This window comes from Acanthopagrus latus, chromosome 17, assembly GCF_904848185.1.
Source record: "Acanthopagrus latus isolate v.2019 chromosome 17, fAcaLat1.1, whole genome shotgun sequence".
NCBI lineage: Eukaryota > Metazoa > Chordata > Actinopteri > Spariformes > Sparidae > Acanthopagrus > Acanthopagrus latus.
Genome location: NC_051055.1, coordinates 13,887,307 through 13,913,685, shown reverse-complemented (window position 1 = coordinate 13,913,685; position 26,379 = coordinate 13,887,307). Strand labels below are relative to the sequence as shown.

The 26,379-nt window shown below is 39.6% G+C and overlaps 1 protein-coding gene and 1 long non-coding RNA gene across 2 annotated transcripts in view; one reads left to right on the top strand and one right to left on the bottom strand.

Moving 5' to 3' along the window:
• The window catches only part of col14a1a (collagen, type XIV, alpha 1a), a 133,659-nt gene that overhangs the window by 65,963 nt on the left and 41,317 nt on the right, over positions 1-26,379 (top strand). Inside the window, exons 26-34 of the mRNA XM_037075559.1 lie at positions 1,905-2,044; positions 5,489-5,612; positions 11,106-11,249; positions 11,551-11,715; positions 11,941-11,979; positions 12,109-12,247; positions 14,766-14,908; positions 16,021-16,130; positions 24,022-24,180. Of these exons, the coding sequence (XP_036931454.1) occupies positions 1,905-2,044; positions 5,489-5,612; positions 11,106-11,249; positions 11,551-11,715; positions 11,941-11,979; positions 12,109-12,247; positions 14,766-14,908; positions 16,021-16,130; positions 24,022-24,180 (1,163 nt within the window). The remainder of the gene's footprint in view (positions 1-1,904; positions 2,045-5,488; positions 5,613-11,105; positions 11,250-11,550; positions 11,716-11,940; positions 11,980-12,108; positions 12,248-14,765; positions 14,909-16,020; positions 16,131-24,021; positions 24,181-26,379) is intronic.
• Positions 93-5,512, bottom strand: LOC119006646. The gene is made up of 3 exons (XR_005070858.1): positions 5,382-5,512; positions 1,928-2,090; positions 93-852 (listed from the first exon to the last, which is right to left on the bottom strand). It is a non-coding gene; the product is annotated as an uncharacterized LOC119006646 (long non-coding RNA).

The following is a 26,379-nucleotide window of genomic DNA, read 5'->3' as shown; positions in this document are numbered from 1 at the left end:
TGTCACGTTGTACTCGTTACACAACTGAGACTTGTGTTTAGTTTCAAAACATCAACTGTGACCTGGAAGGAAATTTGAGGATTTGGTGGGGGGATCATTTTAACAAAATTAGGGAGAGTAAATTCAAAGAAAGCAAAGTAGAAAAGTGAAAAAGGTTAACACTTAAATGTCTCACACAGGAAGTCTCTGAGACATTTTCCACAATGACTTAATTGAATGGCCTTTACCGGGGCGAGGGTGGGCTGCAGCCTATGCTAAAATGAAGATCCTGGTTTAGCAGCTTATTACCTCAGGCTCAGTCCAGCTACCAGTCACAAACTGGGCACAATGGCTCCAACATACACACATACACCTAAGTTTGACAGGTGACTCTAATACACTGTAACTACAGTGTAAGCATGCAGTCTTCCCAAACATCAAGGAAGCTTAAATCCTGACAGTAACAAACTGTTTCTAATTTTCCCCATTGAGCTAAATGACCTGTAAATGTAATGTTCTTATAAATGCTGTTGAAATGACCTACCAACTAAAATAGTAAGGCCAAACTTTGACCAAAGCAACTTAATGTCCAATGATTACCCTTTATTTTAAACCTTCAATTTAAGCTGCAAAAGGAAGTGACTCATGAAATAAGACAAAATATTCTCACTTTCCCCCACATTTTTTTCCAAATTGGATTAGAATCAAAAAGGGTACAAGTTCACAGTCCGACCCTCCACCTCCCACTCAGACGATCCTCCTCGTCTGTTCCTGTCTGGTGGGCTCAGGTAAAAGAGCATGGACACACCCGCTGAGCCCGTCTGTTAGCATTTCTGTCTCAGTTTCTGACCTTTGTCAGACCCATGCCTCCATCTGTAATGACAGGCAACCTTTACTCAGGACAAAACCATAAAGACAGACAAAAGAGAAAGCAAAGGTGCGTGCGCATCTGTAAGTGTAGGGAGAGCAACGATAGTGAGTGAATGAAACAAAGTGATGGTCAGGCGGGCAGAGACACGACCGAAGACAGAAAGGAGAAACAGATGAGCGACAAACAGGACAACAGGCACAGTGGTCAGAACAGACAAAAAGCAGTGACAAAACACGTGCCATAAAAAAAAAACAGAAATAGAAAGAAAATGATGATGAGCGGTGAGAGTGTTTAAGACAATAACACAGACAGAGAAAATGAGAAAGTCTCAGTAAAATCACAGCTTTTAACAGAATCACCTTTAACATTGCTAACAAGCACGAGAGCTCCACTTAAAATATAGGACAAAAGCATATGTCTCCTCTCCTCTCCTCTGATTTAAAATTACACCCCCTTTTCCCCATAAACAGCACAGTTACAGTGAAGTTTTTTTCCTCAACATTTATGGAGGCTGACATGGTCGTGAAAGGTGTTTCTGGAATTTAGTGAATAACTAGAGTTTGAAAACTTGTTAAAACCACAAAACAACTTTATGGAGGCAAAGATAAGGCTACTGGGAATCATTGAGAAACCTGAGAGGAATAATAGAATAGGGAAAAGAAAGCCACTGTCGGACTAGGAATATGAATGAGCAGCTCGCAGAAGGAGAAAAAGTGCACAGACCCGATGGAAATAGCACTTTTCTTGTTGTTTTTCTTTCCTGAGTCGGAGAGTGTGCACTACCTTTAATTTTAGAAGTCAGTGTGAAAATTAATCTGAGGACCCAGCCTTTGCATATTTACCCTTTTGCAGCAGATGTGTATTTACAGTGCTTCATACTATGCATATTTACTCTAAGACTGAATATATTAAACAGCCGGTTAAAATTCATATTATGCTTTGTCCTCCGCTAACCTTCATCCTGTATGAAATGACTTCTTTAAATGCGGAGATAAAATTATGTGCTGTCTAAATCTATACTATACATCTCCTTCGTCTCTGTCCGTTTGTCTAGTGTGTAAGGAGGCTAAGGCTGACCTGACGTTCCTGGTAGACGGCTCTTGGTCCATCGGAGATGACAACTTCATGAAGATCACACGTTTTCTCTACAGCACCGTGGGATCGCTGGATCTGATCGGACCAGACGGCACCCAGGTGAGTCATGGGTCAGAGCGTACACCCACTGGAGGTCAGAGCGAATCTCAGGAGTGAAACAGTAATGAACAAGTTTTGCTTTAATGGTGGTACAGTACATACCATACATTTTCCAGAATGTTTCACTGAATTGGGAAAGTTTTTAGATTTAACAATGTGATCTTATGGTAAGGTGCATAAATGGCATGCCACGTGCATGCATGCATCCACATGTTCTGGGCTTTTCTCGTGTCATTTAATGCTCATTTAATGCTGCTGATTTTAAAGTTTTGGATGTGCAGAAAAAAGAGAAGAAATCTGTTGACCTTCATCAGTCGTCCTCATGGTTTGTTACCTTGGTAGTCATGGTAACAATAATAAACATGTGGTTAAAATTGTGAAATGGTTGGTGTTTGTTTTAGTTTAGTCAATAAAACTACTTGGTTAAGTTCAGGAAAAGTTAAAAATTAAGTTCATTTACTCACGACAGCCTCCTCCTCCTTAAACGACATTGCATTTTTTTTTCTCTCTAAAATCAAATGACACATGGACACAAAAAAAGTCAATGTGATAACGCCTGAAATGACTTAAGAAAGTGGCATGTTTATTTATACTACATCGAGACCAGACTGGAATAGAGTATGCCACCATCTATGTCTCAATAATGTTGCTGTTATTCACATTTAAGACTGTGTCTCCTCTAAATGTCTGTGACTAGTGAAAATTACTGCATTGCCAGTTTGTACAGTATCCTGAGTTAACCAGCAGAAATACAAATGTGCCCAAGGCTTATAATTTTTGTGTGCTTTGTAATTTATCCTCATTGTTAAAGCTTTTTGCCTCTGAAAGATGTTAGCTCGTAGGGAATGGAATGTAAAGCAGATGCTGGGGATGAAGCCAAAAGTACCCACGCTGGAAACCATAAAAACGACAAAAAGAAAGAAATGACATATCATAGTGTGATCCGTGGGTAAAGAATCCATTCATAGTGGAGAGACCGTTGTGAAAAATATATATTTGTTCAAAAAGAAATATTACCTCCCCCCGCAGATTCTGCAGGCAGGGGATTGTAATCTTTTTAGTTATCGTGTCTTGCTAGCACAGCACAGTAGCAAACATAAAGTGAAATTCCCATATATCCATCCACCTATTGCCCCCTAACGCTTCTGCTCCAGCCAACTACCTCATCCTTTGCCCTCCATCTTTTATACACTGTAACCCATTTCATCTTCCACTGCTCTGCAAAAGACAGAGTAGATAATGGAATAATGGAGGCAGGGTGCTGTACATCCAGAGTGAAAAGATGGAGAGTAATTTAACACCATGGCCTGAACCTCTCAGGATCGGCAGCGTGCCTTCTGTAACCTGCTAGATATTCATTGTTACGTTTCAGACAGAAATAGAAGTCATGGACATGAGGAAAAAAAATGTACCTCAACAGTCCAAGTTTACTCATCACCCTCTTTGACCCAGGTTGGCTTGGCTCATTCGCTGTTTGAAAAACGCTGCTGTTGGCGTTAATTGATTTTGGTGCACAATTTCAAACATTTTCCTTTGGCTGTCCCCTGACACATCAGTATGACCACAGCCCTGCGTGTAGAAAAGTTTAGAAAAGCGAGGAGGAACTTTAAACCCCTAGTGAGTCAATCTTTACTTTCTGGAAATGTTTTTTTTTTTTTTTTTTTTTCTTCATTGCTTTACAGCGTTCGATTAACTCTGCTCATTTGCTGCCACTGTGTTTTGTGCCAGAGAACATTACTTTTCTGGCAGAAATGGTGCTCTAAGTCCAGATGCATTAAAAGCTGGAATGAAGATCAGATGTTTGAAGCATCAACTAATACGCTATCAACTTGATTCATAGTGCGCTATACTTTGAATCAGAACTACCATAAATACTACCTTTTCCAATGTATCTCACATGTGTCCGTGTCATTGGTACCATGTCGGGCTCTAACTTCAGGTAGTAGTTCTCGACTGTCAATGTGAACTAATTCCTTTGTGCTTCTTGCCTGTGTGCCCCCCCACTGTGTCAGCAGAGCTCAGCAGGTTCATTTGTCACACTGTAGAGGTTCTTGCTAAACCTTTTTCTTTCATTTGTCTACTGTCTGCTGTTAAGTAGTTTGCTACCTTCACTGTGCCCCATCACCCTTTTGGCAGTAGGCTACCGAGAGCAGAACACTGGCTGTAATGTGAGAGAGTTGGCTGTACAGTAAAGAGAGAGTTGGCTGGTAAGTGTAGGCTGCCCTGAGCCAACAACAGCACCATTAGCAGCCCGGAGGTAATGATAGTTGTTTGGGCCTCTTAGAGTAGGCCAATTAGATTGATTATAGCTCTGACTTAGGAGATGTATATGTATGTATATTCAGTGAATTTCACCCTACAGACTTGCATAAATAGGACTGTAATATTTCTCTGTGACATCTTTAACATGGCCCTCACGTGCCCAGTGTGAAGAAATATTAAGACCACCAGCAGTTGACCAGGCAAACAAGGTGAAACTGCGTATTGTTACTACTTTCACACGTTAAACTGTAGAGTTAAGCCATGAAAATGGACAATTTGGCTTTTTATGTGTCACGTACAGCCTTGTACATTATATTCTTAAGTGAACAAAGGCAGCATCTATTTGACATGGCCCTTGCAGGTCAGAATAAATGTTGTAGGTGATAATGAGGTATTAGGGCTTTGGGCCCAAGGCACAGAAATATGGCTTCTTTTAGGTGAAAATGTGATAAAGTCACCTGTAAATATTTTGCTGCCAGAAACTACCTGCCAAAAGGGTGAGTTTGTGATGTCAAACATTAATACCAGTAATATGATGCTGGAGGGCTCAAAAATGTGTCCAATTTTTATGATCCAGTTTGTCATTTCACTTGGGTAGTCTGTGCAGTGCCCAGGTAATATGCTACAAAATAGTTCCTTAGTATGATTTTAAGATAGCCAGTTAGGTTATTGCCGAACCTCTGATACTGTTGCCTAACTCTAAGTCTTCTACATCCAAAAGCAACTACATGAGCTACTCACTATCCTGATAACATGGGTGTTTGGCCATAAACATGTATTTATAATTTGTGTGTCTTTTTTGATTGAATTCAGGGTAATGAAAAACACAATCAACAGGTCCACTATAGTCATATGTCAATGTGTGACTACATCTGTTCTCCACAGCATGACTGGTTGATGACTTTAATTGTGGTGTGATGGCTCAGAAAAATGTGCCTCATTCTGTAAAAAATATTACCATGCATTTTTGTGTGTGTGTGTGTGTATGAAAATAAGTGGCATTGTGACTCACATAAGTGTATGCAGATGGTGACATGTTTCTGGGAATTTTTCCCTTCAGGCAAGTTTCACTCACCAGGGGTCGAGAAGATAGGCAGTCAACTTTGAATAATTTGATTCGTCGTCAGATTTGAACTTATCTTGTCTGTCTGTCTGACTGTCTGACTGTCTCTGCCTCTCTAGGTGGCCATCGCTCAGTTCAGCGACGATGCTCGGACTGAGTTCCAGCTGAGTTCCCATGGCAACAAGGAAGCGCTGCTGGAAGCTATTCAGAACATCAGATACAAAGGAGGAAACACCAAGACAGGTCAGAAAAGTTTGTCTTAAATTACCTGAACCTGTTTTTAAAAAAAAAGTGTCCTGTTAAACTACTTTCAGTGCTGGAGCTTTCGACAGCAGCGGCCCATATGTTGTCGTATTGTGTTATATTTGTGTTCAGGGCTCGCTAAGGGCTTCTCATCCATGTTGGTTTGAGATTGAAAGTTCATCCTTAACTTTCAAGAGGCAGCAGCAGTAAACTCACCAGCAAATCCTGATAAAGTCCCACTAGCCCATTTGATCTTGAGCTTTTCAACTCATACTCTAAAATGTGTAATTCCTTAAAAACTTGGCAAACACTGTTTGCTGAGGAAATTACGGTGATGGCATGTTTGGTGCAATTGTTTAGTCAAATGCCATTTATTTTAGCCAAATAATTAACTTTCTTTACAAGTAAACATTTAAAATGTGAAGCACTGTACCAGATACTTGTTGAAACTGTCACATACTGCAAAGAGGAATGACTTTAATTGGTGCATTACAAGCAGCTTGGGGTTGTGAATCTGTTGTAACATTCATGTGGAACACAAGGTGATGGCAATGTCAGCAGCATCAGTGCGTTAACGTGGTTTTACAGGTAATGCTGTTCAGAGGATTCTAACTCTCCCAAAGTCTGGGCCATGGCTCACTGTCTATTCAGAGTAATTGTGTCCTTGAGCTTCCCTATCAGCCTCAGGCCTGATCGCACTATCATCTCCACTGTTATCCCTTCCTCCCCTGTCTTAACTCCTCTTTCTCTGCTCTCCTCCCTGTCACTGTCTTGTCTACCCCCTTACTGTGTTCTCCTTACTTTGCAGCCTCTTTGCTTTCTTTTAAAGATTAATCTCTTCTTCCTTTTCGTTGTTCCCCTCTTGTCCTCTCAACTGCCATTTTTCCCCCATTTTTTCATGTATCTGAAATGCTGTCTTTTGTCCTTCTCTCTTTCTACGCCTACATCTTCTGCACTGTCTTACAGTGTAACAGGTGGAAACGGGTTGCAATTTAGCTGACAGGGCAGTGTGTGCGTGTGTGTGTGTGTGCGTGCGTGCGTGTGCGTGTGTGTGTTTGTGTGAAGCAGAACAGAAAATAAACCATGAAATCTCATTTTCAAAGAGAAGGAGGAGGCAGTGAGCTCTCACAAGGTTAGACTAATAATGCTCACAGGCTCGCAGTTTGTCTACCTTTCCCCCATCTCTACGTCTCTGTTATTTCCTCGGCTGTTTTAAACAAGCTCTTTGTGAATCTTTTACTTAGCTATACACCGCTACCGAGCTGTGAACTGGAGACTGTGCCTAAACCTCCTTACTTACATATTGCCCCTGCGGTCCATTTAGAGACAGATCAGTCATTTCTGTGGCTTTCACTGCTGAAGCTTGCGTTACAACCATTAAGTCGTTTTCACTCTCCAAACCCAAACTTCTGCTCAGAGACCCCATCAGGGCCCCTCACTGTGTCTAAATCCCCCAAAGCCCTCAAAGAAAGGACTGTAGCCCTCTGCCTCTTTAACCCAGAGCCTCTGGCAAATGCATCTGTGTGGATACAACCACTGGCCAACAAGAAACCCCACAGCTTTAATGCATTTTTTATGTTTTTACTGTAGCTTACTTTACGTCCACTGTTCTGTTACCCTCTGGTCAAGTCACCACATTGAAAATACAGTTTAAAAGCTACGTAGAACTGGCCATAGATCTACAGTGATGTGACAAAGCTCGTATCAGTTCCAGAGAAGATTTGGGAGACAGTAGATTACGTATATTTGTCTAATTTCCAGTCAAAAATCACATTAGACTCGTATCTGCGTTTAAACAATCGTACTTGTTCCATTGGCAGATTTCTCTGATTTGTATTTTTTTCTTATTACCAGGTAAGAACAAAACTTAATTTACAGACATGTAACTGAAAACAGAGTGTAGAACAAAGACAACTGGATAAACGCTGATGAATAAAACACATACAGTTAAATTAAAAAAATAAATAAATAAGTAAAAGCAGCATCAAAGAGGTTTCTGCTTATTACAGTAAAGAAGCATCATACTTTTGTACTTATTTTTGAAGGGTAATTTTTTTCAGTGTAAAAGCAACCTGCATCACATTTGCTCACCGTGTCCGATCTCGGAGCTGCCCACTGACCCCCCACTGCTTCTGGAGCTTCTTCTGAGCATCTAGTCATAAGCCTGTTCTCTATACCCAGTTTATAAACAATATGTAAATGATGCAGCCTTCTTTAAGACTGTTTTCAGTACTCTCAGAGACGAGTGTGAGGGAAGAGCCTGTAGAGGACTCAGAGTGTTGAAGCTGATATTCTGGGATTTGAATTGACACAATGCATTTATTCATTAAGGTATTAGTGAGCCTCTGACTGGCTTAGTGAATGATTGATTTAATGTAGCTGCAGCTGAAATGGTCTTTATCCCTCTACATATACTGTGGAGTATATACTGTATATATGAGTGAGTGTGTGTGTGTGTCTTCTAAGATTGATTTTCATGCTCTACATGAGTAAATCTGCTAATCCCACACTCTGCCTTTATGGTATGTTCATATTGTGAAGTGTGTGTGTGTGTGTGTGTGTGTGTGTGTGTGTGTGTGTGTGTGTGTGTGTGTGTGTGTGTGTGTGTGTGTGTGTGCGTGTGTGTGTGTATGTATGTGTTTGGATGACTGACTTCTAGTATATAAAGTTGTGTTATATTTAATCCTATGCAGTAATATATTCATACATTAGATTAGTCAAGATGCGATTGGCCTTTTTTTATGACTTTATTTAAATTGAGCAGCCAGTCGGATTTCTTCAGCCGTATTAATGCAGTTGTGTGAGAACCTCAAATTTCAAGGTGTATGATTCTTTCAGTCCAGGAATGAAGGTATAAATGCAGGGCTGCACGGCCCATGAACTCAAGTTTCACCAGCTTTTATAGTCATTCAGCATCCATTGTATATTTTAAATAATGCATATGACTATGCAATTCAAAAAAATCTTCCTTTATCTTTTCAAACGTTATGGGCTTTATTTAGATATCGAGTGGTACAGATTTGACCTGAAGCCAAAGACTCGTACTTATTCAATTTTCTTGTTGCTAAAAGAGAAGATGATTTTCTTTATTTTTTCTTTCTTTCTATTTTTTTGTTTTTTTTGTTTTGTTTTGTTTTTTTTTACTATTTTTGCTCTCTCTTTTTATTTGCCTTCTGAGGTGACAGTTAGAAAGTAATAAACTGTTGCCAGACAGGAGGATAAATCCAAACTGACAAGGATAACTTACACTCGCTGATTGATGTGTTTTTTTTTAACCCAATGTTGCTTTCTGACTGTCTTATTTATCTTTTTTCTCTTTACACTTTTCTTTTCCTTATCCAACCTCTCTCCTCTTCCTTGGCCCCATTTTCCTCTTTTCCCCCCTCTTTTTTGTCTGTGCCCTCTTACCTGCCCTCCCCTGTCTTTGTCAACCATCCACCTGCCCAGCCCCTCCTCTATCTCCTTCCCCCTCTCCGCTCTGGCCTGTGTCTCACTTCATGCCTGGCTAGCCGCTGTAATTCCACTCTCACCCAGCATGATCAGAGGACAGTGTCGAAACAGATGTATCACTGGCAGAAATCTGACAACACAACACAACAGGCCAAACACTCTATCATTTGTCATCACTGACAGCTCAGGAAAAAAAAAATACAAGAGGAAGAGGAGGAGGAGGAGGCAGGGATGTGGTCTGAGGATCTTGGTTTGGTCAGAGAATGGGAGACAGACAACATACATCTACAGAGCTATTTAAAGTACACACTCTTATATGTACAGTAAGTGTTTGGTCAACATAAAGGTCCACTTACTGCTTCATGGTGTTGTGTTTATTGCAAAGTATCCTGATAATCTGAACCTCTATTACTACCCCAGAAACGCTCTTGGAAACACTCGAGGAGTGAAGGAGAAAGTCTTAAAGGACAGAGGCAGTTAAGAGGATTAATGGCAGCGATTGTCCATTTAATGATGAAAAGGTCAGGTAGCGATGAGTAGATGAGCTACATGAAGTATTAATGCAAATCATGATGTACAATATGTAAAAATTGGCATTAAATAAAAATGACCCTCCTGTGTGTGGACACTGTGCTCATTGGTTTGACATCATGTTGCTGAATGTATACTGTATGTGTAAAGTCTTAACTGGTCAGATCAGTTGAAGCTAGCAGAGTCAACACTGCATATCAGTTTCTCCCATAATTTTAGTGACCATAACTAACAATTCTTTTCAGCTCTGTATATAACTTCACTTGTCAGCAGTAGAGAGTGCTTTCTAGAGTTAATAGAACAATGAATATAGTACAAATACGGTGTAACTGAGCAGAATTGCCTTGAATTAAAACATTTCTAAATTAAGCCTCAGGCGTTTTTTGAGGGGCTTGAAGCAAAATGATACAACAGGCTTTCTACAATTCACCTGCAGGTACGCATTAAACCTACTTTGGTTGATTTGTGGGCGGTTCTTGATACCTTTCAAAGCTGTCCGGACAGATTTGATTGACTGATTAAGTGCATTCACAGGTGACCAGCACACTGTCAAAAGTTCATCTAATTTTAACCTTTTGTGAGACATGACTGTCACATTTCCATCTTAGTTTGTCTCATCTTTTACTACTTAGGTCTCATTAAAATGCACCAGATATTGTCTGTTTTCTGTTTCACATGCTAATAGAAACTCCTCCCAAATCTGGTTTCAGGAGCTTCTAGGTCACTTATTTTCATGTAATAATTATAGGCTCAAAAATGTTATTTATCAATGATGGTGAAAGAATAAAGAACGCCTGTTTTGTTAATTAGCAAGTACATTCAAATAGGAGCAGAGGGCACAAGCATTCATATCAATGCTAAAGCTGTGGAGGAGGGTTCTTTTAGATTCCTAACAAAGACTGTACCAGCGTCTTTGCCTTTGTGTCTGTGTGTGCACACGTGTATTTTTGCTTGATTCCAGCCAGTGGTTAACATTTATTTCAATGCAGTATGATTTTTTTTTTCTCAGAGTCCTTACAGTTCAGCGAATTGACCATTTATAGCAAATTATAACAAATTTATAGGGTAAAAACAAGTTGTCAGAAAAGGCTCTGCTGTTTTTTAGGTGAGCTCGAAGAACAAGTGCTGGAACAAGGACTCTGCTGAAAAAGCTTTAACAAACAAACATGAACATCCAGTCTTAGTTAATTCACCTATAAGAAATATCACATAAGGAGCTGCATCAGCAAAGTGTTTTGGCTTGAACATGTTCAGCAGAGTTGCAGAACTGTCAGTGATCAATGTCCATGCTGCACACCTACGTGAATATGATTGGAACTGTAGCTTCAGTTCTTTGCTTAAATGTTTCATTTGTGCAACAGAGAAAAGTAGAAAACAAATCTAAAACTCTGTGCTATGTTTAAAAAAACCAAATGTATACATGTGAACTAGAAATGTATATATATTGGCTTAAATATATAGGAATACTGATACAGTTGTTTAGTAAAGTGGTTTCTTTTTGTCTCCCGTCAGGTCGGGCTATCAAACATGTGAAGGAGTCTATTTTCACCCAAGAGGCCGGAGCTAGACGGGGCATTCCAAAGGTCCTGGTTGTTCTCACTGATGGACGCTCACAAGATGACGTCAACAAAGTGTCCAAGGAGATGCAGATGGAAGGTTCGTTTTTATAAAGTCTTTAGTAGTTTGTTAAAGTTTTGAAAATCACAAAGTATTGACCCTTGAAATCTTTCATTGACACTGATGAGGTAAGCTGTGTGGGTACAGTTCAGGCAAGATGGAGGACAGATCCCCATTCTCGCTTTATGTACTGTATGTCTCATTTTATCATATAGGATATTGGACTCTTTAACCATTAGCTTGAAACGCATCGACACCTCCAACAATGTGTCATATTATTTAATCCTTTCCATCGACTTCATAACTCGTGAGTAATTCTCTTGTTCAATTCCATTTTAAGGCTACATCATCTTTGCCATTGGCTTTGCTGACGCAGACTACGGGGAGCTGGTGAATATCGCCAGTAAGCCCAGCGACAGACACGTCTTCTTTGTGGATGATTTGGATGCTGTGAAGAAAATAGAAGAGCAGCTCATTACTTTTGTCTGCGAGGCTGCCACTGCCAGTGAGTAACACCACCTTGTGTTTAAAAGAGAGAGAAGGGTAGGAGAGCAGGAGGGAGAAAAGAGTTCAGAAAAGTCAGACGGGGCTCCAGACGGAGTGAAAGAGGCAGAAAGAAAATTGACTAAGGACTCTTGGTGGCTTAGAGACATAGAGAATGAATGAAGAAAAGATGGTCTTGAATCTAAAATAGTAAGAGGTGAATTACGGATTCTTTTCTTTCTTTCAGCTTGTCCGTCTGTTTTAATGAGTGGTAACACAATGGCAGGTAAGAGCTTCAAATGACAGAAATGCAAATGACACAACATTTGCCCAATCTCTGTATCAAACCTGCATGGAAAGCTGATGACGCTGACTGTGATTGTGATGAGGACAATGATTCCTTTGTCTCTTTCAGGTTTCCGTATGATGGAGAAATTCGGCCTTGTGGAGAAGGAGTACAGCACCATACCTGGAGTTTCTCTGGAGCCCGGTTCATTCAACAGCTTCCCCTGTTACAGATTACACCGCGATGCCCTGGTGTCGCAGCCCACCAAGTGAGTACAGTCATGTCCACACTAAAGAGGAGAAATCTGAAAACACACCTTGCGGTACATGATAAGAATGATTTATTGTTACAAAAGAAAGCCCCCCATAGAAGTATCGTAGCTGTCATCTGATAATGAGTTGGATTAGCCTGATTTAACCTCTTTCCCTACATAGTCACTTATGTTGTCTTCTTTATTAGTGAACACACACAAAGCAACTCATGAATGCAGGCTCTTAACCAATGCTAATTGTAATCTTTGCCTGACAGAATATGCATGAATAGAGACCAACCTGCACTGTTTATATTAGCATAGAAAATATGTAACAGAGGTGACAGTTTTTTTAATTGCTGTATTTCCATCGATGGGCTTTTATGCGCATTTTGAAGTTCCCATTCCATTAGAAAAGGTTGATGGAGCAGCAAAAACATTTTTTAAGCTTGTCTGAGGTGGTTTTTGCCTCTTTTTGGAACCAAGTTCATGTGCTTAATGGGGATGGAAACACCTGTACTGGATAAGTTCTGATGAAGCTACCATTTAACTCATGTGACAGATCAGCTTATACATACTCCTCTGACTGAAGCCTCTGCTCAGCTGACGAGACGAAAAATAGCGGCTGGTGTTTCCCCGTAACTCCACACATATGAGGAGAGATTCTTAACATGAATTAATACATGTAACAGACAGTAATGTCACATTTCCATTGTTACTTTTCTATGTTGTTTTTCACAATTTGAGGTCCGACTTGCCAGCTGGACAGCTATTGCTTATCTTGCTAAGCCAACTCTTAATGAACGCCTTAACAGAAACAAGCAGTCGTCAGTCAAAATTTGCAGTACATTTGGATGAAAAACTGGCTAGTGTCAATGTTAAAGTTTGGTTGAGGTCAAAATCTTTTTCAAGATTCACAAGAAAGAAAATGACAGGTACACAGGGTATAAATAAGATCAATAAGTCTAACAAAAGAATAATGATGGCAAACAGACACATTAATAAATAGATCACAAAAATGATTAAAAGCATCTTCATGTTTAGTGTGTCTAAGTTGCGGTGTGTTCCAGTTGTCAGAAGTCAGTCATTTTGTCTTTGTAGAGTAAAATCCATGCTGCTGAATGGTTAATTCATCTATGTTTGCTTGCTAAGTGAATCGCCATTCCTCTCTTGGACATGCGGAGCGGTGACTGTTAGTAGTCAGCGGGACATAAACAACAGAAGACTTTTAATCATCAGCCAACATTTCACACGGACTCTTACAACTATTTAACAGTCCTGCCAATGAAAATGAGCAGACTTTCTGGCCATTAGCAAACTGCTGGAGAACACGCATGAAAGCTAACCTTTGTTTGGACTACATTTTAGGATACGAGAGTGCAGGTCCCACTCATATCTCCAAGCCCGTGTTAAACGTGCTATGCCACAACTTGCCTCCAGTGATAACAACGACAAATAGTGAGCTTGAAGATTGTAGAATTTGAGCATGTTACTCTAAAAATGTAATTAAAGCAAAAACAGACAGCACATATTTATGTGAATGCAGTTTTGACAAATGATGGATTTTCTGCAATAATGAGAAATTTGCTGAAAGCGCTGAGCACAAGCAGATTATTGTAGTAATATATTAAACATGCAGTTACGTCTAATCCCTGTAATTCCTTCTGCCAATTAACACTAAAAGCAAATTGACAATTTCAGATCATTCTCTTTCAGGGCCTGAAGTTAAATTACAGAATGTTTATCCAAAGTAACCTCAACCTGTACAACGTGTGAATGTGAAAATAGCAGAGATCATATCATATCGAAAAACTATCGATGTATCAAAACTTGTAGGACCTAATGTAGCGCTCAGTTTGATTAGACCTAAAAGTATGACAAGATTAAAGATGGTAAGGTCATGTCGTCAGGTTTCATTATCGTGTATCTCAAATGGGTTTCAAACTGCAGATTTAGGCTGTGATCCTTAGAAATTAACAGACTTGTCAAACAAGTTCTCTGAAATTCTTGCAGGTGGAGGTTTGAAGCATTAAACTTTACTAGCACTACACCACAGGGAAATTTTCAGGTATAAAACCTACGCATACAAACGCTAAACTTGAGGATTCAGTGGCTTCAAATGTGTCCCCGCTGTGCTTTTCTTTCTGCGATGTTGTCAAATTGTTGCTTTTTTCTCATTTTTTTACCGTCAACCAGCTTTAACATGGGCTTCCTACTCTATGATTGTTCAGTTGGTGAAAAGTGACATTGACAAGATTTCTGAAAAGTTTGAGCTGAGATAATTTGATCCTGAAGTGCTTGAAGGCATCTATACAACAAAAGGCTTGGCTCTGTGATCAAAAAGAAGCTGGAACTCAAAGGCAGTCTCAGGCAGCCAAAAGCACTCTAAAAGCATTTCACAAAAGCTCAAGACAGACAATGGCACGTTGAAGAAGATACCTGGTGGATTCATGCCTTTAGGGCACAGCTAAGCTCACTATCTGCTTCACCCTCTCTGTGTGTGCGCTCTTGCGCTGCTCTTTCATGTGTGTACCAGGTACCTTCATCCTGAAGGTTTACCCTCAGACTACACCATTTCTATGATGCTCCGCCTACTTCCGGACACCCCCCAGGAGCCCTTTGCATTGTGGGAAATCCTCGACAAGGATAACGAGCCATTGGTGGGACTGATCCTGGACAGTAAGTTTGAATCGCTCATGTTTTCTGTTCTTTTAATGTTCTTTGTCTCGCCTACATCGTAGCACATCCATTTGACAAGTACAAACAGCAGATGTGTGCAGCAGCTCCCACAGCAGTAGTCGTAAAATAATCTAAGAGTGCGCATGATGCAGCAGATTTTACAAGAAAATAAATGAGTAATTATAGACGGGGTACACCTACAATTTTGATCCAATACAATTTCCCACCTTGAGCAGAGAAACCTGAGCGGTTGTGGAACGGGGGGATGGGACACAGCAGGCAACATGATTTCAGACTTAAGGGTTCTGATTTTCAAATGCTTTAGAGTTTGTACCTACAGATCACAATTTCATATAAAGCCAGTTTTATAAAGCAATAGCAGATGGGATGATAATGATAGAATTGACCATGATGCAGTGCCAGTGTGTCAAACTGTGATAAGCGATGTCACAGAAAAGCTGCACACTAGGTGAACTCACCCCAGGCGTCAACCTTCAGAGGTGTTTCAGACACCACTGCCTTGGAGGAGGCCCAGGGCAGACCCCTGACCTGCTGCTGAGATTTCTATTACCAGCTGGCCTGAATGATCTTGGGATCCCCGGGAGTAGCTGGAGGAAGTTTCAGAAGAGCCACGCCAGAAGAATCCTTAACTTGAGGAGAAGTACTGGTCCTGAATTTTAAAACAAAAGCGAGGGAACGTTTTGATTATGAGACAGTACTATTAAGAGCAATCGCTGCATTCTTGCTTACTACTTCCACTTGCATAAGCTTGTTGTACCACTATTATATGTGCCTTTTTTTGTTAGAGATATAGTAAAAAGCACACACACTCAAAAATTAACCATAAAACGATATGTGGGATAAACAACAGCAACGTCGGCTTTCTCAATCAATTTTTTGTCCATTTACAAATTTTAATTCTTTTCATATATGACCTTACAGAGACACAATCACTAACGGTTTGTCAGTCTTAGAGTAAAGACGGGAGATAGGCCCTGAAATACTTGCTAAATCCAGATCTCTCTGGGAGTCAAATAGCAGAAGACAGAGACAATAGTGTGAACAAGGCACGTTTCTGTCCTCCCTCACCACACAATGTGTCTCTCCCACAGATTCTGGAAAGACCCTCACTTTCTTCAACAATGACTACAAAGGAGACTTCCAGACCACCACCTTTGAAGGAAATGAAATTAAAAAAATCTTCCATGGCAGCTTCCACAAGGTTAGTCTTGGATATAAGCGTGGGAGGTAGCGCGGGTTGTCCAGTAATCGGAAGGTCACTGGTTCGACTCCTTGGCTCCCCCGGCTGCATGTCGAAGTATCCTTGAGCTAAATACTGAACACCCAAATTGCTCCTGATGAGCCGTTGGCAATTTGCATGGCAGCCTCCGCCATCAGTGTTTATATGTGTGTGTGAATTGGTGAATGTGACAAGTGTTATAAACTGTTTGAACGGTCAGTTGGCTGGAAAAGCACTATAGACATGCAAATCCATTTACCATTATCAGGCTTTGATGCTCAGCTCTGTTTAGTATTATTATAAGAAGGTATAAGAGATTGTGAGCTTTTTGTAAGCCATTTAAGAGAAATAAAATAGCAGTGCATGTATGTACATGTCCAGTCTGCGCTTCTAGGTTGTTACAGTCCATTAAAACTAGAGCCACTTTAACACCAGTTTGCATTACCCATTAGGTTCACGCTGACAAACCAACTTTACAGCTTTTAGTTGATAGTTTTTCAGATAGATATTCGGATCTGCTGCTCTGAAACGATGTGGAGCAGAGGTGGACAGAGGGAGCAGGAAGCTTTATGACAAGCCTCTGAGAAAAAGCTGAGAAAAATAAGGAAGACGGACTGTATTTTGTTTTTTGTTTTTTGTTTTATTTTTAAAGTTGTGGAGCCTGTTGGGTGGTTTTCCAGTGGCTCTAGGACTGGATTCTCTTTTTTATTCTCTTGACCTGTCAACACTGCTGTGGTGTGTGTGCAGGTGATGATAGCCCTCCTCCCTCTTCTGTCTCTGCCTCTCACTCTCCATTGCTTTTTCTACTCCCATTTTGTTGTACTTTTTAAACTAGTGGAGTAGACAAAGTGGGAGGGCAGCTGCAGATTTCATTACCTTTTAAGACCTCTGTGCTGTCTCCCGTGAAGAAATTAGAGGACATTATTTTTGGTATTTACAGAAATAGTTAATAAAAAAGTCAGTAGATTAATCAATAATCACACAGTAGGATGGCAATTTATGTTTATTTTAAGTATGATTGCTTAGTTTGTTTATTTTTTCATGATAAATTGATCAATAGTTTAGTCTATTAAATGTGAAAAAAAATGTGAAAATTTCTCATCACAGTTTCCTGAGCCCAAAGTGACGTCTACACATTGCTTCTTTTGTCCAACCAACAGTCTAAAAGCAAAGATTCACTATTTATCTTAAATGAACAAGAAAAGCAGCAAATCCTAACATTTAAGAAAGTGGAGCAAATGTTAGCTGATTACATTTTTGATTTGAAAATTGACTACAAATGAATGAATTATGAATATGAATGAATGCCAATTGATTTCCTTTTGATTAACTAATCAATTAATTGACTGATGGCAACTCTATCTCATAGCCATTTTGCCAAAATTGAATATACTACCTGCAAGTAAAGTGCATTTGATGTGTAGATTAGAGTAGAGCATGTGACACACAGTATACACAAAATTATAAAAGTTACCTTGACTTTGTTGCTATAAGTTTTCCAGGGTGATCTCAGACTTCACCACCAGAGACTAAATTAGTTTGCTCTCCCAACTGATTCTCTGACAAAGATATTTCATATTTCCCTCAATCCCTGGCTAGCCAGCGCGGTTTATGTAAATCGTGTTGTGTCAAATTAACCACACTGAATGCTGGTGCCAAATTTTGATGGCATTCCCTCAATGAATTGTATTCTTCTGCCCACTTGAGACGATTATGGAATACATAGTGACGCACATGCCCCTACTGAGTAAATAGCAGCACTGTTTTGGCCTCAGCGGGCCCAGGGAAAAGGAGAAATTCACATTGCAAAACAGTTTGACATTGATAGCAGCAGAAGCCAACAAAAAAAAAAAAAAAGCTCGAAGAGAAGTAATGTATTATTTGTCTTTGCGGACACGTTCTTTGTATCAAGCTTACTGTTCATGGAAATGGACATTTCAAATGGACTTTATGTACTGTTTTGTTACATTTTTAAAGAGCGGTTAAGTCTTTCTTGACAATGGCGTTTTTCCAGTAAAGCTGTGTATGTGTACTTACTTTCCTGGGGCTCTCTGTGGATTTCTGCGAAAAACAAACCAACATCAGCCCACCAACTCTCTTTCTTTCTTTATCTCAGTTCTCAAAATGTCAGGGAGTAAGCTGTCCATCATTCTCTTTTTCCTTTTGTCTTCCCCCATTGTTTTCTGTCTTTCTGTTGGAGAACATGACAATGTTGAGAGAGGGAACAGATGCAGGAGACTGCCTGGCAAGGGGAAGTGTTCATCTCTGTTTAGGCGGGATGACAAGTGAATAAGAGGAGTGTCCGTGTGTGTGTGCATGTTTGTGTGTCCGTTACAAAGGGATTACCATATGAAGACACCTTGTGTGAAAGCAGGCATACCCGGCAGGATCTGTCACTGTTCAGTGAAGCACGCACACATGCACGCACTCACACACACACACACACACACACAAACACACACACACACACACACACACACACACACACACACAAACACACACACACACACACACACACACAAACACACACACAGACTGAAAACAGAAACAGGTGACAAAGGGAGAAGAGGAGAAGAAGAAATAGATATGTCAGTGAGCTAAGACTCAAAGAGAAATACAGGAAAAAATAGAGGGACAAATGCAGAGAGAAAGGAGAAGTGAGAGTTATTTTCAGTATAACTCACATATTGCACAGAGCGATTTTATTCTCCAGAAGCGTGTGAACATTTTTTTCTGAATCTCCCAAAATGATAAAATGCCTCGCATTAAAAATGTTAGAGAGCACTTAAAGCTGTCCTTGTGCACTGTAAAAATGTACACTCAGGAAATGCTTGTTGAGCTTTCTAGCATACAGTAATGCTCAATAATTCACCGTTTGGAATTCAAAGAATCCACTGTGCACCCATAAATGATTATTATAAAGCTGTTTCCATAAATGTTGGTAGCTTATTGGCAAGAAGAACAAAAGATAATGGGCAAACAAAAGCAGCAAATTGAAATAATAATTGTGTTGTGTCTGTTGGAAGGACACATTTGGGACAACTGAAGCTGTTTGTGAAAGGTTAAGAAGAGATGGCACAACAGTACAACCTTGAGTCAGATAAAGTTGAGATGCTGCGTAAAAAAAGAGAATGTGGTAATTTACTTATGCTTCTTAATATATGCTCAATTGAAAACTGTGCGCAGACAATGTATTTAATGTTTGGCCTCATTAACTCAATGATTTTCATAAAAAATATGCCTCTGAATTTGATGCTAGCAACTCATTTCAAGCTAATTGAGCGAGGTTCACCACTTTGTGAAACACAGTATTGTATGAAGGATATTACTACATGAGCTCAAGAGCAATTTGTAAAGCTGTTATCAGTTAACACATTTGGTTTGAAAATGATCAGATTCCATTTTGAGTTACATTTCACACAGCGTCCAGACCTGTTTGATATCGGGGTTGTCTGTCACTGATAACATGATATGGGGGTTGGATCTGTTTTCCCGATGATTAACAACCTGATGAATAATCCAGATAAAAGGAAAAATGTCAATGCTGCAAACATGTGCAAATGTTTAAAGCTTTTCAAATGTTGTATCTGACAAGTTTGTATTAAACTGCTAGTCTACAGGACCGTGTTGTTATGACAGGGTAACAAAGTGCAGAAAGCTTGCCTAATTCGACTGGATTGGAGCTTTAGGAGACGGATGAGATGGGACGGATGAGACAGCAACAAAAAAGTGAAGGGATATACTGGAACACTGGGAGGGAAATATTGTACAATAAACATTGTTCTTGTAGGTGACATGGAAATGAAGTGTCAGTTTAGAAATTATTGAATTATTTCAAATTAAATCAGTTGTATTATTTCCTATATCCAGAAGTAGCATAAACACTAGCATGTGTGATTTAAAGGTATTATCAAATTGGTGTTTTGTTTACTTACTCTACTTAGCAAGTAAGGTAAGCAGAATGTTACCTGAAGCAACACCTGGAATAATTTAGTTGCTACTGTTTAAATAGTTGATTTTGTCTTGTACATACATTTGAATACTAATAAGTGAAAATTAGACTGAAGGGAATAACTTGTTTTTTATTGTCAACATAAAAAAAGGCTAGAAAGGCTTCACCAATCAAGATATAAATATCAGGGCTACAGATAGAGGAGAGCTGACGTTGTTTCTGCTGTGAACGTTTTATTACAAAAGAAAAGATCAACATGTGACAGTTGCCACATTGATTATTAAACACTGTCGAATGTCTCCAGCTGTGATGACACTTTTGTTTACATTTCTTTTTCTTTTCCCCCCTTGCGTAAAATTACATCTGTGCTTAAGGAGAGGTCATCTCTCGACTTAAGAGGAAGTCATGAACAGAAGAGGCCAACTTTGTTTGACTTGAAAGTTAAAAGGGCAGTTTGTGGATTAGTTGTACAGTTTTATCGATTGTGAAAGCAGCCTTTGAGAGTTAATTCTTCAAATACTGATGGCTTAAGGGGGCAGGGATTGACAAAACACAATGTGCTGACTAGGGTATAGAAAAAGTGAATGGGTATAGATAGATGCATAGATGTAAATGTTCCATCATACAATCTCACAAACTTTGCAAACAGCCATTCTTATATAAAAGCACACTGTATGCAGGCACACACACCTGCACACACAGCTCATTCAGGCATGGATGAGCGAGCATGCACATTTTTAAGTGCAGGTCAGAGACTGCCGAGTCAGCAGACATACTGAGAGACTCATCTGACCCAACACACATTATCTCACAGAGTATGTTTTAAAACTGCCATAACAATTTCTGTGTGTGTGTGTGTGTGTGTGTGTGTGTGTGTGTGTGTGTGTGTGTGTGTGTGTGTGTGTGTGTGTGTGTGTGTGTGTGTGTGTGTGTGTGTGTGTGTGTGTGTGTGGACGTACTTGTGTGTGTTTGTTCAAGGGCCAGTTTTCCGGAGAAATCTGAGAAATATTTTATTTTGAGAGGTGAGAGGTGAGATGAAGTCAATATGCTGATGCTGCCTCTCATCTTTCACGCTCACTTCTTTCATTCCTTAGTGTTTCTCCCCAGTTTCACCTGCTTCCTTCTACATGATTCATTCATGATCCTTAGAATATGAAACTAACTATAGTTTTCATTATCTTATGACATTAATTTACTCTGCTTTAAACGGTTGATACGCCCAGAGCATACAGCTGTTACAGAAAGTCCAAGCCAGCCAGAACACTTTTCATTTGCTGTTGATTTTCCCTTGTTTTGACAGTTATACTCATTGAAGATAATGATAAGTTGAGAGCTCAGTGTTTTCATTTTTTGCTGTCAAAGTGGAGTTGTTATTCAGTTTTGAGATTACTACGAAGTCACATGAACAAGAAAGTGTTTATTTTCTAAACCACTGTCAGTGGTTTAGAAAATAAAACGTAAATTTGTCTTATGTCTGAAAATGATAAGGAAAAAGACTTCTGATAAGGACAGAAATAAAACCATCTGCTGAGAGGGAGGCGAAAACAAATTAGGTGCTTTATATTAAAGATACTGTTGATGTGTGGGACAGCAACTGCATTAGAAAATACAAGACAGTGTATCTCTGAGAGGTTTAATTCATCTTGTGCTGGCAATAGCTTTAGCTGTGGAAGGATCCTGTAGATTCCAGCAGCGTCATCGAGTGAAAAACATGATGCTGCTGATGTTTTTCTGTTTTGATCCTCATTTCTTGTGGGAGAGGCTTTTGTTTTTCTTTGTTGTGAATGTCAACCTTTTAAAACTGATCCCAAGTCAGGTTTACCTCCTGAGTCTCAGATGAACAAAAAAACTCAACAAACAAGTTTATGACATTTCAATTACATTTAAAGGTTAAACACATTATATTTTAAACAGTAATATAGCAGCAAACACCTATTTACTATATAAAGATGTAAACGCAGCACTGCCATCCTGAATAGAGATGACATCACACTCCCTGTTTGTGAGAGGGTGTGTGTTGTGATTAGGGAAGTTGATGTATTGACAATAACTGTGGTATTCAACAAATGAAACATTGATATTGTGTTTAAAACTGTACTGAGTGAATGATGTGTTTTGGTATTGTTTTGATGCTGGTGCGCTTTCACACAAAACAAATGTATGAAAGATACATGTTAAGATAGTAGGTTGAGAACTTTTAGTATGTAAAGCTCAAGAATACTGGTCCTCCATTCCACTCTGTTATAGACCTTACAGTTAAGTAGCTGATTAATTCATCATCATTACTGTTTAATGTAACTTAGTGCAGATTTTTCAAATTCATCTTACAACTGTTACTGTATTACAATGCATTTATTACAGCCATGACAGTAATGAAATACCCTGGAGGCCACAGTGAGATTTAGCAAGTTTCAAGTCACTACACTTGATTTTCTGATTCTACTGATGCAAGGAAACTCAGGAAACTCAGCGTCAATGGACTACTATGGAAAATGTACTGTGAAGAACAATTTAAGGGCTGTGAAGTACTTGCATGTACTGAAAGTTGTTATTTCATATTTTCAAATTGTAGCCATTAAAGTATTAGGCATATAGTTTAAGCTGAACAATAAAAAACATATTTTCTTATGCCTGCTACCATTAGCTAGAAGTTTCATATTGCATATTGCTCAAGAATAACAACAGAAGAATGGTTCTAATAGTCAATTTTCAAGAGTAAATTCCTCCACACTGAAAATAAGTCTGAGTGACTGCGGGAGTAAACAGAGGAAACAGCTAGCCTCAAGGAGAGTGACACACACACACACACACACACACACACACACACACACACACACACACACACACACACACACACAAACATGTACATACATCTACATACCTCAGATGTTTCAATGCCTTATATTAATTCCCTAAACACAAATGTTAACCTTAACTGAAAACACTAAATGCCACAAAATACCAGGAAAATGTCTGTACCTCAGAGGTTTTCCTCATTTTTTTAATATCACAATGGTACAACACACACACACACACACACACACACACACACACACACACACACACACACACACACACATGCACACATCATGCCCAGTGAAGTGTGCAGAATGGAGGATGAGAACAGAAAGTCATTATAAAGCAGCCGTCCAGACGTCAGCCAAGGAATGAGTTCTGACACTCGAATATGAACTTTGTCTAATTCTACATGAGCTGCACGTTGTAACTGTGTGTGCGTGTGCTGGTGTGACTTACGGCGTATTTTTATTGAGCCTGTGGAAAGAAGAAACGGTGATAGAAAACCTCTCATAATGGTGAATCATGGAGGTGTTAATAGTCTAGTTTATTACAATCCTTCAGCAGGATGCAGCCCCCCTTTGCTCATTAACAATAGGAGCAGTTGAATTTCACAGTTCAAGGGACTGGCACTGGTTTCCTCTAAGGAGGTAGTTGGAGCACACAGGCTGACTGGATGGGCCAATTTCTGTGCTTAGATGCTTTAGGCCTGCATTTAGAGGCCCACATAAGCAAAAGAGATTGTTGTTACTTTGAAAAGTGGCCTATTGTTGTTGGTGCACCAGAGGTAGTTGAGCATTTTCTTATTGTGGTTAATCACAAAAACTGAGAAAAGGCTGCAATTAAAATAATGTTAATGCTGTTTTATTGACTTTATTTTTTTAGTTGTTTGTGACATGTCTGGACTAAAGGAGGATTGATGATTGAAACTAAACACTATCTAGAACAATGTGGATAGGTCATCTGTGTCTCTTTAAACTGCCGCTGTTTTTATCATAATCTCAGGATGTCTGGGTCAGAAGACATTCTCACATCTTATCTGCTCCACAGGTGTTTGATGTATTTTCCCCACTACAGCCACATCTAAGTCTTTCTCATGTTACTTATCCCCTGTCTCCCTTACAGCTCCATGTCACCATCAGCAAGACGACTGTGAAGGTGGTGTTAGATTGCTCTGTGGTTGGGGAGAAATCCATCAATGCTGCAGGGAACATTACCACCGATGGAGTGGAGATCCTCGGGAGGATGGTTCGCTCCAGAGGCAGACGGGACAACTCTGCTCCCGTCAGTATGAATTCCTGTCTGCATCACTGATAAGTGCACTCTGAATATACTATGATTACATATCTGTACATATCTATACATATAATGTGATGGGCGTTCCCCACACAGGAAGTAAAGGTCATCAGGGTAGCAGAACACTTCAACAAAGTGTTTCACATATTGATTCAAATTAGCACTTGTTTTAAACATTCATTTACAGCAGATCTGGCTATGAAAGACAGATGTGTTAAAGAGAGAATAAAGCATATTCTGCTTTAATCAAGTGATAATCATCAGGCTGTTAGAATTGTCCCTTGTGCATTGGTTGCAATGATCGATCAGCAAGGTGAGCGTGTGAACCATTATGGCCTATAAAAAGGAAGCCATTAATATCCAGAAGCATTTAAATGAGTCACTCCTGGAAATGTACAAAGTGCTTTTTATATATACTTTGTTAGCTGTGCACTATCCATTAAGTAAGCACTAAAAAAAACTTTTGGCACACACAGGCGGGGGGAAGGTGTGATTTCTCGGGCTCTGGGAAAGAAAATTATCTCCTGGAAAATGCTGCATTAAAAGGACTGAAGGAAAATGAATTAAAAAATGACATTTCTCGACTTACCGCAGATTTTTCTTTATTGGCCAGTAAAGAGGATGGCTGTTGATTCAAAAATATGTCGTGTTGGTCATGTTTGGAAAAGTCTTTGCAGAAAGTAATCTTTTAGAAAATGGGCCCACAATGAAAGTTTCATTTTGGCTTTGAATATCAAGGAGGCAAATCATTTTCTTTTTCTACATTAAGTTAGCCAGAACTGAACACTCAAGTTAAAGACCTTCTTTGTTTCAGGCTCCACAGCAAGTGACATTTATTATCCAGAGACTCTTGAGTTGAGAGTGTTACACCCATTAATAATGACAGCTCAGGTGATGAGTTTATTTAGAGGAGTACAAAAGTGACAGCATAGCAGCATGAATAAATTAAATCATGTAATGACAGTCGTGACATTTTTCTGAAGAATTCAATCAGCCAGCCAAGAATTCCTATGAATTTGGGTTAAACTCCCCAAAAAGATCACAGTGAGTCTGTATCTTTTGGGTCTCAGCATTAGTTGCAGTTTGACTGAGACTGCCCCTCTCTTTTAAGTCTAAGACCCCCCTGTGGTGCTGTAATAGAAGGACTATAATTACTGGAATAAGACTATTTTACACAGGCTGCAGGGCAGGCTTTCACTTTATGATAATTTCCATACATTTTCCTATTAAACTGGACAATTTATGGTGTTTTAGATATGACGTTGGAAGGAGATGAGTACAGTGGCTCTTTTTAAACCCCAGAACAGCCCATAGGGGCCCGCACTGAAATAACACACAGGGCACGATGTTAACATTAAGTAATGATGAAACCTCAACAAACCAGTAGCACAGTTTTATACGGAACAAATCTTTATTAATAAAGTAATAAATATAATAATTATGAAACAAAATAAAGAGAGTGGTTAGTCTGGGCTTTGCTTTGGTGTAAATAAAGTTGAATCATGTTGGCGCTAAGCCCATTTATTAAAGGCATTTCAATTTTTGCAAAGCAGTATGCCCTTGTATGTTCCAGTTGTGACTTATTGAACACAAAGCTAAGTACAAGTCTATCCTCTCTCTTTTTCTGGCTTCCTTTGGATCTCAAAGGGCTCCTGTTTTCTATACCTGCACCAGCGAAGGAGCATTCCTTAGCCAATCAGAATTTACCCTTTATAAATACAATAATTAAATAAGAATAGTTATATAAATGTGCTGTGCTCTAGACCAAATGGACCCAAACGCAAGAGGCCACTGCAGTTCGTCAGAAAAACAGTAGGAAGCTTTATTAAATGGAGCTGACATCCACAAAACACAAGCTAGGCAATAAAAGCTGGTGACAAAACGGGAATAATCCAAGAACAAAACAATTTATCCAGTTCAACCCAGGATAAAATGAGGACACAGGCAGCAAATGAGGTACAAACATGAGAAGAGGGCAGGCCCAGGGAACAGAGTTGAAACACAGGGGACGCAGGCAGCATAGAAAGAGACGAGCAGAAAACGTGACAAGCAAACATACTGACACCAAACATGCAGTTAGACAACGAGTGAGGGAAAACACATGGACTGTAAACAGAAGGACTAACTAACTAATGACATACAGGTGAAGTGGAGAAATGTTGCCAAGGAGACAAAGACAGGAAGTGG